The 16,473-nt window shown below is 47.6% G+C and overlaps 1 protein-coding gene across 2 annotated transcripts; it reads left to right on the forward strand.

Moving 5' to 3' along the window:
- Positions 1-1,573: 1,573 nt before the first annotated feature.
- Positions 1,574-15,361, forward strand: NR1I2 (nuclear receptor subfamily 1 group I member 2; the record flags this gene model as incomplete). 2 transcript variants are annotated; one of them, XM_080919058.1, is made up of 8 exons in its annotated part: positions 1,574-1,752; positions 10,575-10,708; positions 11,049-11,236; positions 11,916-12,190; positions 13,369-13,511; positions 13,655-13,771; positions 14,013-14,118; positions 15,217-15,361. In XM_080919058.1, 8 exons carry the CDS (start codon positions 1,574-1,576, stop codon positions 15,359-15,361), a joined length of 1,287 nt encoding a protein of 428 aa, XP_080775184.1. The 2 variants fall into 2 exon arrangements, with proteins under 2 accessions (XP_080775184.1, XP_080775185.1); XM_080919059.1 differs by having other exon boundaries at positions 12,039-12,190.
- Between the last annotated feature and the right edge of the window lie 1,112 nt (positions 15,362-16,473).

Here is a 16,473-nt window from a genome sequence, read left to right on the forward strand (position 1 = left end):
TGGCTTCCAAGTTTGTGGTCTCACATCTTAAGAAAATAAGGAAATGTGTACAGTAGTGGGCAAAGCAAAATGTAGATTTCTTATATATACAATAAATAAATATAATATTTACATATTATGTATAAATATATAATACATTGTTTATATTTATATAAATTACTTGTGTAAAGGTAAGATAACATATAAATATATACCATAATATAATAATATAACAGATTATAATATATTATAGTATATATTATATGTATAATATACATTATAAATTATTAATTATATGTTATATATTATGATATATTATACATTGTGTTATATATTTGTAACATATGTTTAAAATATATAATATATTACATATAATATACAAGTATATATAATGGATACATGCACATACATATACACATATATATGTATTGTATGTCCTGAGAGAGGAAAAGTTTCCAAAGGTACCGTGTCACAGCACTGTCCTCCCCAGTGGTTTTTAAGATTCTTATATTGGGAGTTAGATGGAAACTGGGCTGACGTTTACTGACATTGGTAATTTTGAGTTATTGTGGGCAGAGGCAGTAAGTGGCCCACATTCCCCTTCGCGTGCAGCCTTGGCTAACCAGAGAAGTGACCCTGCACTGTTCATCCTACAGGGGAGTGGGGGTGCATCATGTTCCTCCCCACTTGCTCTCCCAACTATGTCACTCATTTTGTGGGCTATTCATTGAGTTACCTTCTACTAATTAGCTCAAGGCATATCATGACCTGACCTTACTTCTTGTGGAGAGCTACCGTCTATCTCAGTGGTAGCAATACGCTGAACATCTTCATTTCTCTGTGTCCTAAATTGGTTGACAGAACCCCAGTGCTCAAGAGACCAACAGTTCAGAAAAGCCTCCAGATGAAATGGGGTGCCCCAGATACATTGATCAGAGAACACTTATCAAGAGTTAATATTTCTTGAGAATTAAAACCAGAGTCCAGAATTTATTTCTGTTTTAAAATATGAGCTGCTATTGGCTGGATAGGAAAGACTTAAGAAAGAAAAAAGATCCCTGGAATGAAGTAATTTTTGCAGCGTGATTCTGTTTTAATCTAATGGTCCGTTCCGCATTCAATTGGAAATCTTTTTTGGCATAGCCTTTTTTTTCTCTGTGTAGAATTCTGGGCTACAACACACCCAAAGACTATTGTCTTACCAAGATCTCTCCAGCCACAGAAATAATACTGAATGCCAATCTTTACCATGAGTTTGCTAGCCATCGATCAGTTTATGACCCCATCAACCCACTCAGTGCCTCCATAGTCCAGTCCAGACAGCGTCTTTTCTCTCATTTCTTCCTCTTGTAATAAGCTCTTCTCCATGTTCTGGCATAAGTGTTCTGTCTAGGGTCCCTACTGTGCTTAAAAATGTCACGGACACATTTTTCTTAACACCAATTCAATTATACTTTCCCCATGTCAGGTCCAGCATCAATTCCAAATGTGGGTCTTGCTCAAAAGGAATAGTGTCCCCAGCATCTCCATGAACAAACCTTTCATTCTGTGTCTTTTCTGTTCTAGCCCAGGACACACAGATGCAAACCTGGAGATGAGACCTGAGGAGAACTGGAGCCGTGTTCAGTGTGAAGAAGCAGATTCTGTCCTGGAAGAGCCCATCAACGTGGATGAGGAAGATGGAGGTCTTCAGATCTGCCGTGTGTGTGGGGACAAGGCCAATGGCTATCACTTCAATGTCATGACGTGTGAAGGATGTAAGGGATTTTTCAGGTATGATCACCACCAACCTTCATGCCGGTATCGACACACTAGGTCACACCAAACTTGGGTTTTTCCATTAACTTGTTGGAAAATGTCTGTAAGCCTAGGCTTGATATGATGTCTGGGGTCATTTGGTGCACCCAAAGCCTACTCTCCCTAATTACTCCACCAGAGCCACATATACTTGAGAAGAATCCTCATCTCCAAGGATTCTTTCATCTACCAAGAAAGGATCATTTCCATTAAGCTAACACTGTTCCTCTGTGTTCTTGAGTAAAATAAAAGATCAGTAAAAATTAAAAATAAGGGCTGGAGAAATGGCTCAGTGGTTAAGAGCACTGACTGTTCTTCCAGAGGTCCTGAGTTCAATTCCCAGCAACCACGTGGTGGCTCACAACCATCTGTAATGGGATCCAATGCCCTCTTCTGGTGTCTGAAGATAGCGACACTGTACACAAAATAAACAAATCTTTAAAAACTTGAAATAAATAAGTAAAATAAAAGTGTAAAAGGCAAATATTCAAATCACTCTTATAGTACAACTTGTCAAGAAAGGAATGGCATAAAGTAAATCAAAACTAAGATAATTCTACCTAGAAACAGATTTTAAAAATCACCAAAAAATTTAAAAACTAAACTAAGGGCTAAAAATCCTACTTCACAGCATGTTAGGTTTAGACAAAAGGTTTACCAACATTCAGATGAAGAACAGAAAGACCAGTGACAATTCAGCAAAGTCATCTTCAGCACTGAGACTCAGATCCAAGGTGGCACCCTCAGAAACAGAGAAAATCCAGAGTTCTCACCCCGAGGCCACACTTAGGACACATGTATATTCCCAAGACAGCAGACGTTGTGTAACTTTTCCTGGGAAGACATCGACAAAAGCCTGTTCTCTATGGATAGGCTATCAGCAGTATAACCAAGAAGTTATTCTGCCCAAGTCTAGCTTGGTGAACCATTGGGTTTATATTATTCTTAAGTCCTTGGGTAATTCAGGCAGATGCGTCCCAGAGAGGCACCACTCAGGCCCTGGCTATGATACGTATGAGCTTTGGTATTTCTCTGCATGACTTGCAGGCAACTCCACAACAGAGTCACCTCTGTTGACAATTTATATAACCTTTGAAAGTACCGTTTGAGTCTTGCAACTTCTAACTTTATGAACTTCCCAAGTGTTATGAGTTTGTGTCCTATATCCAGGCAGGATCCAGAGGATCCCCTTCCTTCAGCTCTTACATTCTTTCCCACTCCTCTGAAAAGTCCCCGGACACGTGAAATGGATAATATGAATGCCCGACTATTTTCCTTCACTGGCATAGAAGCATTGGGCCACCAAGCAACAGTGACAGCTATCAGTAATTTGACTGGTTATGAATCTCTAAGGTAACAGCCACTCACTGTAAAAAGTTTCAACAACTAAGGCTGACTGTAAGCAGTGATCTGTTGGCACAAACATGTTTAGGAAGGTTAACAGTAGAAGCTTTCAACTTTTATGCTAGAACACCATGACCAAAAGCAACTTGAGGAGGGGAAGTTTTATTTGGCTTACATGTCCAAGTCAGTTCATTATGCAGAGCAGTCAGGGCAGAAACTATATAAAGGTATAAAGTAAGAACTGAAGCGGAATTGATGGATGAATACTGCATTCTGGCTTGTTCCTCCTAGCTTGCCTTTCTTATACAACCTAGAACCGCTTGCCTAGGGGTGGCACTCCCCACCATGGGCTGGGCCCTTCCGTATTAGCCATCAGTCGAGAAAATGCTCCACAGACTTGCCTACAGGCTAGTCTCAATTTTCTCAATCCAGGTTTCTCTTTCTAGAGAATTCTAGTCTGTCTTCAATTGATGCATCAAACAACACAAAACAAAAAGCAAAGGAAACTAACCATTACCTGAATAAAACTGGCAGGCATATCATACTTGTTGAACAAAACAATAGCAGTCACCTTCAAGTGAGACCTGTACTCTCTCTAGTTGTAAGATTTTGCCCTGGGTAGTACTAGAGAAGTATTCCCTCCTATGGAGCTGTCCATAAACCCAATAGAAAAGATATTGGTTGCATCCGTAGCAGTTGGACCACTACTGCACTGGCAGGCCTATGTTGCCTGCCATGTCTGTTGTGTAGCACACAGTGTCTTAAGGGAGTAGAACCATCAGTAACAGTTCTCTTCCGGTAGCCTGCACAGCACTTTCCAGCCTCGAGCGAGCCAGTCATCAAGAGCAAGCTTTCAGCTCATTGTCAGCCCAATTTCTCCACATTTACCATTAAGCATGAAGTGCATTCCAGTAGAACACTACCATCTAAGTCTACCATGCAAGACGGCAACAGTCTGTGGTACATAGGACCTACCTTGTCAAAAGAGCGTGTGGAGGTAACCCACCTCTGGCCCTGAGATTTTCATTCAGTGATTGTATGGCCCCTGGGAGTACCGTTACACACACACACACACACACACACACACACACACACACACACACACACTTCTGCTTATACTCTTTAACTTCTGCTTTAATAACTCATTCTTTAAATCAACTCGGCTCCTCCTATAGGGTTCTAAGGCAGGTAGAAGTTCCATTGGATCTGGTTGCCTTCAACCCAGTCCTTTACATTATTACTTATGAAATAAATATTCTTGCCAATTCCTTGGCAAAGCTGACACATAACACTGAGATTTATAGGAGACCCGGGAGAGTAGCTTCACTCATTGTTTACCTGACAGACATGCTTAGAAGAGGCATGTGGCTATGTCCACACAGGTGAGAGCATATCTCATAAGCATAGGCCTTGTAGTCTACCTGCCAATCCTATATGAGATAGGCCAAATAGGTTAAATCACATATTTGCACCATCAATATCATCCAACTGTTGGGACCATGATTGGGAACACGTCTTTCATGTTTGGGCACTATGTCAAATATCAGACATCGTGATATCATGAGAATACAGTGACTTTTGTCTATTTCTTAACCTTTGCTAGCAGCCCTCTGGCTGGACTGTATATGAATCAAATGAACAACCTCTACTGGGGCCCGGGGGCAGATGGCCTGTATTTGGGTAAGGCCATCTGCTTTCTGAGGAGACTCGGTGGGATTCGGGTGCTCATGGAAAACTACGAGGGGGCTCTGACTCTTGTTGAATGTTATTACGTAGTTCCTTCCACATCTGTTTGTCCTCACTGTGGCCAAACCAACAACCTCCGTTTCCCAGGAGTCATCCGTCAAGTCAGGCCTCTGCATGCAGCACAGACTGTTATAGCCTTGCCCTGTCTCATGAGTTATTATTATCTGTGTTGCTCTTAGCTCACCGGCTACTCTTGCCTCCTTCTCCCATCAGCCACTTGATGTTCTGACTAGTATGGCAGCGGCCATCCATTCCTGTTTGTTGTCCCTACTAGTGCAGGCCACCTGGGTGTCAGGCATCTACGTGAGGAAGTGTTAACTTTCCAGCATTGTGTTTGGCCCAGATGTTGGTTTGCTCTGGGGCTGGGGGTAGTCCCAAGAGCTCAGAAAAACACTGGTCCCAGTGCAGACTTCATGGCTCGGAGGCAGAGGAGCTAGCACATCACACGGCTGTAAACAGGCATGCCACCCACTTTGCAGCGTTTGATTCTGTATCATCTGAGCGGCCGTCAGTCCAAAACCTGATCATATGAGATGCTTTCACTGTGGCTGCAGCAGAACTAGTAATAGATCCCATCTTCCATCTCACGTACACCTAGTAACTGCTGTTTTAGTGTGGTCTGATGAGATTCTGATCTCCCTCTCCCATGTGGGATCAACACCATATTGGAACTGCTTGTTCAGGCAGTTTTTGTCAAGCCCTTCCTCCCTCCAGCCCTCTAAGTTGCTGATGATTTCTAACACAAAGGGATCCTGAGGCACTGTGAGCCACAACTGTCCCACCAGGGATCTCTCTTACCCAGCTCAAAACCATCGCTCACAGCCAAATCCACTCAGTACCTCCCTCTCATCAAGTTATAGGAAAGATAGGCAACTTCGATAGCATGGGTACAAAAATTCACCAAGACCCCAGGAGCTCCAAGAACACCTGTAGCCATTGTACATTTACAGGCATAGGTGGTGTAGACTTTTCTCATCTGCCATTAGCATCTCACCTGGCCATATGTCCCTAAGAACTTTGTTCCTGATGCTAGCTGATTTCCATCTGCATGTCTTTAAATGTCCTTGTATGTACCTCAGATGCTTCTCTGAGTCTTTACCTTTAAACTCTTCAGAGGCTAACATCATGTCACCCGAGTAATGAAACCTTTGGTTACAGAGGGTAGGCAGAATAACAAAGCAAGGGCCACTGTCCCATGACAAACAGCAAGGCTGTGGAGGTGATCTTGGAGGTAACTGAACGGTCTTCTCTGACAGTCCTGTGGATCACGAACTGCTCTTGGCACCCAGCAGCTAATGCACGGGGAGGAAGTGTTAGCAAGGTCCAGGGCAGCACGGGAGGACTTCATCATTTGTATTGGTTGTTCTGTCGGGAAGAGCAGCGTTGGGTACAGTGGATGCTAAGGGAAGAACATGGCCCATTCCCCTCCAATCATCTCCCTCTCAGTCTACCCTGGATGGCTGAGAAGGCATTAGTCAGGAATAACATCTACCTCCTCCAATTCCGTGATGGAATCCGTACTGTTATATAGTCATAGCTCTCAGGCCAGTAACTTCCCAGGCTCCAACTGGGAGGAATGCATACAGTAAGCTGTACTGGGGGGGAGGGAGGCCAACTGGGAGAAATGCATACAGTAAGCTGTACTGGGGGGAGGGAGGCCAACTGGGAGAAATGCATACAGTAAGCTGTACTGGGGGGAGGGAGGCCAACTGGGAGAAATGCATACAGTAAGCTGTACTGGGGGAGGGAGGCCAACTGGGAGAAATGCATACAGTAAGCTGTACTGGGGGAGGGAGCCAGTGAGTGGCCCAGCCCACACCACCAGTCCCTGTCTCTGTCCCAGTCCTTTGTGACATGTCATGAAATGAGATTAGCTCGGTTGAGGATTCCAATAAAACCCAGTGAGTAGATCAAGAAATCCACAATTCAGCCTGGTGCTTGGGATTTCCAAGTGTGGTCCTCATGTGGGCAGCACTTGGCACCCCATCAGAGGAGCATCCGGCAAAGCTCCAATTCCATCTCTCCTTGGTTTATACCAGGGGTTACAGTGGGACCACCTGCAGTGCTTTATCTTCCACTCCATTTGTCCCCATCCCCTGCCCCCCCCCACACTTTGGTGAACTACCATTCTGGCTTAAAAACCTTTCAGAGACAAGCATGGCATTTGGCTTTACATTGTACCCCACCTCATCCCTCCCTCAAACCCTCTGGCTTGACTCAAATACTGCCATGTTTGCTTTCAAGTGACCAGGACATGTTCCCTCATTCACTTACCCATTAATGCTTTGGCACCTTAAGAACCTAATTTACATGACAAATCTAAATTGTCTGGATCCACCAAAGCCTCTTCTGCCCCACAAAGAGCATCTCCTAACCTTGGTGCGCAGCAAAGCTAAAGCCCCATGATAACCCTGAGGTCCTGGTTAAGTAACCTTTTAACTTAACTCTCATGCCAATACACTCCTACCTGGCCCTTACCTTTTCTGCTCTTATAGTCCGGTTCTCTCCGTGGCTTCTCAGTTTGGGATCCCAGGAAGACCTCTTCTCTTTCTCATATGTCTTTCCAGGAGTAGGAGATGACAAGCCCAAGGTCCACACCTTCCTCACTTTACCCACATTTCCCACCCACTGGGATGGACAATGTTAAGGTGCACCTGTGTGTCTTTTCCAATACACTTCCTCCCTTTTCAATAGGGCTCTCTGGCCCATTGTCAGTTTGCAGAGTGTCCCCATACTCGAGTGGCAGACCCCATTTACCAAGGGGATTTGTCACTCTGCCATGTAAAGGAAAAAGGCTACCCTAGGGTCCTCCCCAAAGATGCTCCACTTTCACATGGCTCAGCCTGAGCGGTGTCTTTTATCACCTTCTACAGGGGCCATGCACACTTTGGCTCTGTTGGCCCTTGCTCAAGTACCCATGTGTCATGCAACTTTTCCTGGGGGGTGGGGGGAGACACTATGTTCCTTAGGTAGGACAGTTGGTAACAGATGAAAGAAATGATTTCACAGAGGTCCCATTGGTGAATGGGTGAGTTTCTTGGAGACACTTGGCTGAAGGGTTCATTACAGGAGCATGTGTGACTTGGGCAGGAGCAGAGCTGAAAGGTCCTCCTGGAGCACAGCGAATGACTCCAGAAGCAGCACCAACAAGGTTTCCCTGAGCAGTTTGCAGTTAGCCCCCACCAGAGTCTCCCCCCCCCAGAAATTGCTTAATGCTTATATAACTTTGGGGAAAGGGGTCTCTGGAGTCTTTTGTTTTTTGAGCTTCGTGAGTCTTTTATTTGAGCCCCTCCTTGTCCCCACTCACCAGGGTGGAAGGTTCCAGCCTAACTTGGCAGTCCCCCCCTCCCCAGAGTTTTTGCTAGTGATTAGTCTTTTGAATGAAAATGAACATTCAAGCCAAGGCCCCGTCCGGCAACCCCAAAGATGTGGTGCTGGTCATCTTACGAAGAGGTGCTCAGCAGGGTTTGTCCCTCACGGTCCTCAGTGGTTCCAAAGGGGCAGTGCAGCAAGCTCTGGGTTATGATCAGGCCAGTGTCCCCAGATCCCTGACTTGGGGGATAATGCAGTTATGGGGTACAACAGCCCAGGAGAGATGAGCATTGGCTGCATGGGTTACAGTGCAGTAACACACATCAGGCCACAGCCAGTCACAAGTCACAGAACACTTGGATCAATCAACTCATGGGACAAAAGGGGCATGGTGGGACCAACTGACATGAGAAATCTGAGGTCTCCTGAGTTGACAAGCCTGCATTTTTCTCTTCTGCCAACCCAAGAGCTCTGGTTGCAGTCTGGCTCCACTTGGAAAAGCGTAGTGCCAGGAAACCCAGTCAGTAAAAAAAGGATGCTTATCACAGGGGCAAAAAAATCTGGTCCAGAATACACCACCATATCATGTAAGTTAGAGGTGGCTTCAGCTTACACCTGAATCAGCAGCAAAGAACACCGGCTGTTCTAGTCAGGGTTTCTATTCCTGCACAAACATCATGACTAAGAAGCAAGTTGGGGAGGAAGAGGTTTATTCAGCTCACACTTCCATATCGCTGTTCATCACCAGAGGAAGTCAGGACTGGAACTCAAGCAGGTCAGGAAGCAGGAGCTGATGCAGAGGACACGGATGGATGTTACTTGCTGGCTTGCTCCCCCTGGCTTGCTCAGCCTTCTTTCTTATAGAACCCAGGTCTACCAGCCCAGGGATGGCACCACCCACAATGGGCGGGGCCCTCCCCCCTTGACCACTAGTTGAGAAAATGCTTTACAGCTGGATCTCCTGGAGACATTTCCCCAACTGAGGCTCCTTTCTTTATGATTAACTCTAGCTTGTGTCAAGTTGACACAAAACCAACCAGTATACTCACTAAACTGAGCTAGCTGAGCTAAGCATATACCACAAACCCACACATGAAAGCAGGTTCTGGTTCTTCAGGCCAGAAAACCTGGCTTCTATATGCACTGCCCCCAGGGGTGTGGGAACCCTCCCGTTTGGGTACCATCCTGGCATACCTAGAGGGAGGTGAGGCATCAGTGCTTGAGAACTTGGCTTCTAATCAAGCAAACTTGTCGCTTACCAAGCAAAGTTTGTCACTTACCTGGAAGACAGGTGATCAGTCTCCTACACTGTGCCAGAGGGTGACAGATAAATATCAAGGGGTTGGTATTGAAAACCAAGTCTTTAAAGCTATACAAAACATGTAGGCCAGCATCTGATACGTGGCATGTGTCTGAACACCAGTCCCCTTTAGCCATTCTGGGGGCATTTTGGGGTTAACATCAGGCCTCTTCTCTAGGTCTGTAAAGATGTGACAGCCATGGGAATAGTCCCAGGCTGATGGATGGTCTGAGCCCTGCAGGCTTCAGAGTTCAGGTCTGCCAGGCAATGAGCTCAGTATCTGGTCTGGGGTTCCCAGCATCCCTCTGTTCTGGTTCCATCCTTCCAAGCCAGCTTCCCTTATTTCCCACACCGTCAGACAGAACAGAGGCCAGAGCCAAGGCATGCGTTGGGTCATCCAGATGTGGAGATGAAGGACAACCAAGTCAGGGCAGCAATGACAGCCAGTCTTTGGTGGGAAACTCGGGATGGCTGAGCTATAGAGTGGTCTGAGATTTCCATCATCACTTACTGCCTGCCTGCAGGTGCCTCTCTACAATGGTCAGTGGCTCTTCAGCACTGTTCAGGCTGGTGACAAAGAAGCCCCCCACCACCACCCCATACACACAGTCTACAGAACTTCCCACTCCAGGCCAATCGGAGCTGGAGAGGGGAAAGGGTTTTATATGTTAAGAAGCTGCTAGGGGTGGGGGTGGGAGCAATGTGTGAAGGGTACAGATTTTCTCTGGCTTCCTCTTCCAAGGAGAAACCCAGTTAGAAACCCATCTCCAAGGATACCACGAGTAACAAGGCCATGAAGAAGAATAGGAGGTATTTAAGAAAAAGGCCTGGAGCCTGCCGATGACTTGTTCTAGGAAGAGACTCTGGGACAACAGGTGCCCGTGAAAAGCACAAGTCTCATTTTCTGCAGAAACATCTCTGAAAGTCTCCTCTTTTGAGTCCTTGGCCTTGGGGTAGAGCGTCTATCTACACCTGCCCCATAAAATCCCTGTCATGCGCTACCTGCTGCTGGCTGGTGCTGGAGAGAAGAGTCATGTGGCCTGTAGTGCCTGGCCCAGGAGCTGAATGTCCCCTGATGCTCTTTCTTGTCCCACAGAAGGGCCATGAAACGCAATGTCCGGCTGAGGTGCCCTTTCCGGAAGGGGACCTGCGAGATCACCCGGAAGACGCGACGGCAGTGCCAGGCCTGCCGTTTGCGCAAGTGCCTGGAGAGTGGCATGAAGAAAGAGAGTGAGTGGCCGTGGCCGTGGGGCAGGTGGCTCAGGTTTGGTGAGTGGGAGGGACGGGGGGGGCAGTTGCTAGAAATCAGAGGCGCAAGAGTTTGCGCCACAGCACCTGAGCGCATGCGCATTTGTGGGCCTGTGGGACGATACAAGACACCACCAGTTCTCTGCTATGGGAAGTGTGTTGGGAGATGCATGTCAGGGCTGTGTCCTCTCTTTCCTCTCAGCTGTCCCTGCACAATTCCTTTGGTCCCCCGTCATAACTGTAGTCCTGGTGGCGTTGGGGGTTGGAGAAGGAGGAAGACCTTGTCGGGGGCACATATTTTGTTCTCTTTGTTAACACTCAGTGATCATGTCTGATGCCGCTGTGGAGCAGAGGCGGGCCTTGATCAAGAGGAAGAAGAGGGAAAAGATTGAGGCTCCACCGCCTGGAGGGCGGGGCCTGACTGAAGAACAGCAGACGCTGATCCAGGAGCTGATGGACGCTCAAATGCAAACCTTTGACACAACTTTCTCCCACTTCAAGGATTTCCGGGTAGGGGGCTTAGAGCTGTGACCACATCTATGGCTATGCCAGATCCTCAAAGCCCGAGTCACTTTCCCAGGGTTTCTTGTGGCATCAGGATATCCTGAGAACTTGCTAGAAAAGTGTCTTGCTCTCGACATCCAACTACGGGATGGGAAATCTTTTGGTGATTCTCCAGCCGACTCGGGTTGGAGAATCTCTGTCCTCAGCGGGTGGAAACTGGGTTAAGATTAAGCAGAGGCAGGCATGTTGCCCGCACCGAGACATTGAGGACAGCCAGGAGGGGAAGGGGCACGGACTTCCTGTAGGCTAGCTCTGTCTTTGCTCCCAGTGTCACCAATCCCTTCCTCCACTCCCACAGAAGGGTGACAAGTAGCTCAGGTCTAGCTTCAGTATGTGTGTTTCCGTTTACAGCTGCCAAACAGAGGGATGCTCAGGGTACACTATGCAAAAAGACGGTCCTTCCCCTTCACACTGACCAGGCAGGGATATGACTATATTAATTCATAGAACACCATGTCTCAGGAAACAACCTGAGAGAAGACACATGGGCTACATGCATACATGGATACACACATGTGTGCACGCCTGGGATCGTGACTACAGTTGGTCACCTGGAGCCTATGTGGGGACTTGTCTGTGACAACACACTGCTCCTCATCTCTTTGCCTCCTGCCCTTCATCCCAGCTGCCTGCTGTGTTTCACGGTGACTGTGAGCTTCCAGAGTTTCTGCAGGCCTCCCTGTTGGAAGACCATGCCACATGGAGTCAAATCATGAAAGACAGGGTTCCAATGAAGATCTCTCTGCAGCTGCGAGGAGAAGACGGCAGCATCTGGAACTACCAACCCCCTTCCAAGAGCGACGGGAAAGAGATCATTCCCCTCCTGCCTCACCTGGCCGACGTGTCAACCTACATGTTCAAGGGCGTCATCAACTTTGCCAAAGTCATATCCTACTTCAGGTAGGTCTTGAAGGCTGAATGAACAGATGTAGGAAGGAAGAGGAAATGGTCAAAGGTTGCAAAGAATCTGCAACAACCTTTTATTGTCCCTGCACCTGAAGGACCATTACTACTGGAGGATCTGCCCCCTCTCCCCATATGGTTCAGTGACTTTGTTGTCTTCCCATTTTGGAATGGGAGCTGATTGTGTCAACTTTGTAGGGCTGATGTGTGAAATAACAAAGCATCTGAAGTAGATTAGTACATGTTGGTCGTCAGACCCTCCGATTCCCCATAAGGACAGAAACTATGACTGGAAAAGTTCAGAGGAAGAGTTGAGCTGGCAGGAAAAGAAGGAAGTCCATAGAGAGAAGAATAAGGAGCAGGCATAGGATTTCTAGTTGTTTGACATCAAGCAGGCCACGGGGTAGGCGGACAGTCCTATAATCTAACCACATCTCCCCAGAGCTGGACACGGAGTCAACAACCATGATAAATGGTGTCAACAGGAGAACCAGAAACCCGCTGGAGTGACGGGAACCACTCCTCCACTGGTGCTAGGGAGAATGCTAGGTGTATTTGCACCTGAGTCTTCTGCCTTGTCTTGCCCAGCCTAGTCCAGTGGGACTGAATCACACATTGTCAGGCAGAGAGCAGATAACAGGAGTGGAACAGGAGGCTGCCATTACTGGACAAAAATAGTTGGGGACATGTATGTGTTAAATTTAACATCAGGTAGCAGATATTTCCAGTGCAAGGTATGACATGCGTAGAAGGATTCTGTCTTCTCTTCTGGGAAGGAAGACACTATTTGACCTGAGAACTCATCAGGATTTACTGAAAGGGGCAAATCGTTCTGGTAGGCAAGCAGAGGCGAAAGCTTATGAGGCCAACAAGGGAAAACCAAGACATTAAGTGTTAGTTGGCGGTTATGTAGGGTGTTAGAAGAGACGGGTTGGGCTGTAAAGGGGCTGGACACAAGCTAAGGAAGCATGGTGAGCTCCTGGAGGTAGTAGGAGAGATGATCTTGGTGGGCAGAGTAACCTGGTGGCCTGGATTATGAGGGAGAGAGACTGGGGACGACCTGCTCCGTCTCTTTCCTTCCCTTCAACTCTTGGATTATGAACTAGGGACTGACTGGCGCCAGCCTCTGGACAGCCTACCTAGGGGCTGTCAACTCCTCCTGTCCTTGCTGCCAGGGACCTGCCTATTGAGGACCAGATCTCCCTGCTGAAGGGGGCCACTTTTGAGATGTGCATCCTGAGGTTCAACACGATGTTCGACACGGAAACGGGAACCTGGGAGTGCGGTCGGCTGGCTTACTGCTTCGAAGACCCTAATGGTGCCCAAGAGATGCCTGGCAGAGGGAGGGAGATGATAGCCGAGAGAGACTGGGTGACGGAGGGAAAGAGCTCGGTGAGGGACGCCTGGGTTCTTGGGGCAGGTTCCTGAGGTACTGGCTGTCTACCATATACTCACCCACAGGTGGCTTCCAGAAACTTCTGTTGGATCCATTGATGAAATTCCACTGCATGCTCAAGAAACTACAACTGCATAAGGAGGAGTACGTGCTGATGCAGGCCATCTCCCTCTTCTCCCCAGGTGATGGTTTTCACCCAGCTGCTGAGTGCCCCAGTGATCTGCTGAAGGCAGCAGCCCCTTCTTCTGTCCACCCCAGGGAAGATCTTAGTCATTATTAGCCTTGCTTTCTTTCCTTACACTGGCAGACTGTAGTCTCTTATTTTCCTTTGGTTGGCCAGACACTCTTTTCTCCTAGGTGGACTGAACTTTTCTTCGCTCGTTCCGAACTGCCGGAACCACAGTGCCTTTTCTCCCTTCTCAGATCGCCCTGGTGTGGTACAGCGCAGTGTGGTAGACCAGCTGCAGGAGCGATTTGCCCTCACCCTGAAGGCCTACATTGAGTATAGTCGGCCATATCCTGCTCACAGGTGAGGATGAGCCGGAAGAGGAAGGTATGAGGCACTCTTCCATTTCCCCTTACTTTTGACCTGATCTCCATGCCTGAGGCAGCTTCTGATGACCAAGGCTCTGGGACTGTTTTGTGACCTCTACTAAGACTTCAGGCCTGAGTCTCACTGAGGAATACTTGCCTATCCAAGGCTTTCTACATTTCTGTCATCAAGATATGGGAAGAGCCTGGTTCTACTGTCTTTTCTATAAGGTCTTTTAGCAAGCACAATGTTGTTAAAATACCGATGCCATTCATAAGGGCAGAGCATCTATAGTAGCTGCTCTTGATTAGGAAGTGTCAGCTCTGGGACCAAACACTCTCCAGAGGTAGTACCTGCACCACTGCAAGAAAGCCAAATCAATGCCCAGGATCTCCACAGGGTGGGCCTGTCGGGCTTGGCAGCTATTGGGTTGTCAAAGCTCGTGCTTGCCACTCCTAACAACCGGCTTGGGGCTTGGCACAGATAAGAGCTCCAATGCCTCCACCAGTCCTTGGGTTCCTGTGCCTAGCCTCATGCCCATAGACACAAAGACAGCAACACATTTGATTACATCAAGCCCAAGGCTTTGAAGACCAAGGCCATTTTGAGGTATTATATAGTGTGGGACCCAATGCTCCAGTCTTCCCTGACCTGCTCTAGCTTTCTTTAATGTAATTACGTCCTGTAAGGAGGCTTGGGGTACTAGCTTCCTTACCTATCCTGGGGAAACTAAAGTAACAGTGTAATCAGATGTTGGGCGGGGGAGGGAGGGAGGGAGGGAGGGAGGGCTCCAGCTTGGAGGTCCTATCTGTAGTGCTTGCCTAGTGACAACCTTAACCAAGATAATGACTCCCCTCTCCTCTAAGTTAACCTGCAAGGACTCAAGTCAGTGGGTAGGGAAGGAGGAGGCAGGTAACAGCTTCAGCCTTAGACATCAGCAGGCTGTTCTGCCTTCTCACGTGCAGGCTGAAGGAATTCCAAACGTCCTCACTGGGCTGTTTTAAGCTTGAATCTGTGCGTTCTCAGAACTGGGTCAGTCTGGTAGGATGGGGTGGGGTGGCCTGATGCCCCAACTTCTTCTCTGCCTGCCCACAGGTTTCTATTCCTGAAGATCATGGCCGTCCTCACTGAGCTTCGCAGCATCAACGCGCAGCAAACCCAGCAGCTGCTGCGCATCCAAGACACACACCCGTTCGCCACCCCACTCATGCAGGAGCTATTCAGTAGTACGGATGGCTGAGTGGCTGCCACTGAGTGGAGATCTCATGGGGCAGCCAGACCCAGATGTTTTGAATTGCCACTTCTAGGGCTAGACAGATGGATACACTGATAACCAACTATGCCCTCTGACTGCAGGTGACTAGCGTTTCTCAGGAAAAGGATACAGGAGCCCCAAGTTCAGCCTGTGGGAAGTGCTGTCCTATAAGTTAGACAGTCCTTGTGGTTGGGAATAAACCTGCAAATCCCGCTAAACTCTCGGGTGTTAGGCGGGAAAGGAGGGACCGGGTCAAGCCATGTAACAATGTGCACCCATGTCCCATACATTCTCAGCCCCAAGCTGCTTCTTAAGCTGCTGTGTGTCCCAGACTTGAGCTGACCTTCAGGTTCACAAGTGTCACTGCTCAATGCCAGCAGCTTGTCATGACCTTGTTCTGGGTATGTCAGTCAAGTTCCTGCATCTATCAACAAGCCAAACACATTGTTAATCACTAAACAATGTGTGACCAGCTGTTGGGGTCGGGGGGCTACAGCAGGGACTCAGATGTGGATTCTGACCTCAGAAGACAAAGCTGAAATGGCTGTTAACAGCTTATAAAACCTTAAACAACTCATGTGGAGTCAAAGAAAGGGCATGTGACATACAGCCAAAGAACTTTGTGTGGGGTCTGAGCTGCACTGGGGCTTGTGGGTCACTGGAAGCCAAGAAAAGGTTCCCAAATGCCAGGTGTGAGTGTGTGTGTGGAGGAAGGAGAACTATGACTTGGGGGTAGGTCTGCACCCCCATCTGACCAGGGTCTGGCTTGCTCCCAATGCTGTGACTTATGACAAAGCTGCAGTAACAGACAATAAAGTGTAATAGCACAATTACCCGTGTGCACTGAACTCTTACATACCCCGGATCCTCAGAACCAAAGTATATGGAAGTATCTGCCTCTTTTTAATAATAGCTGGTTGGATTGTTTGAGCCTTTGCACAAGTTACACCTTAATTCCACATGCATGCTCCATGGTTTAATGTCAGATCAAGACAAGAGGACTTCAATAAGGAAATTTTGGGTAGAGATAGAAAACGTTTGAAGAAATATTTATTTTTTACACGTGTATGTGTGTGCACATGTGTGTGTGTGTGCCT

This window comes from Micromys minutus, assembly GCF_963924665.1.
Source record: "Micromys minutus genome assembly, chromosome: 7".
Taxonomy (NCBI): domain Eukaryota; kingdom Metazoa; phylum Chordata; class Mammalia; order Rodentia; family Muridae; genus Micromys; species Micromys minutus.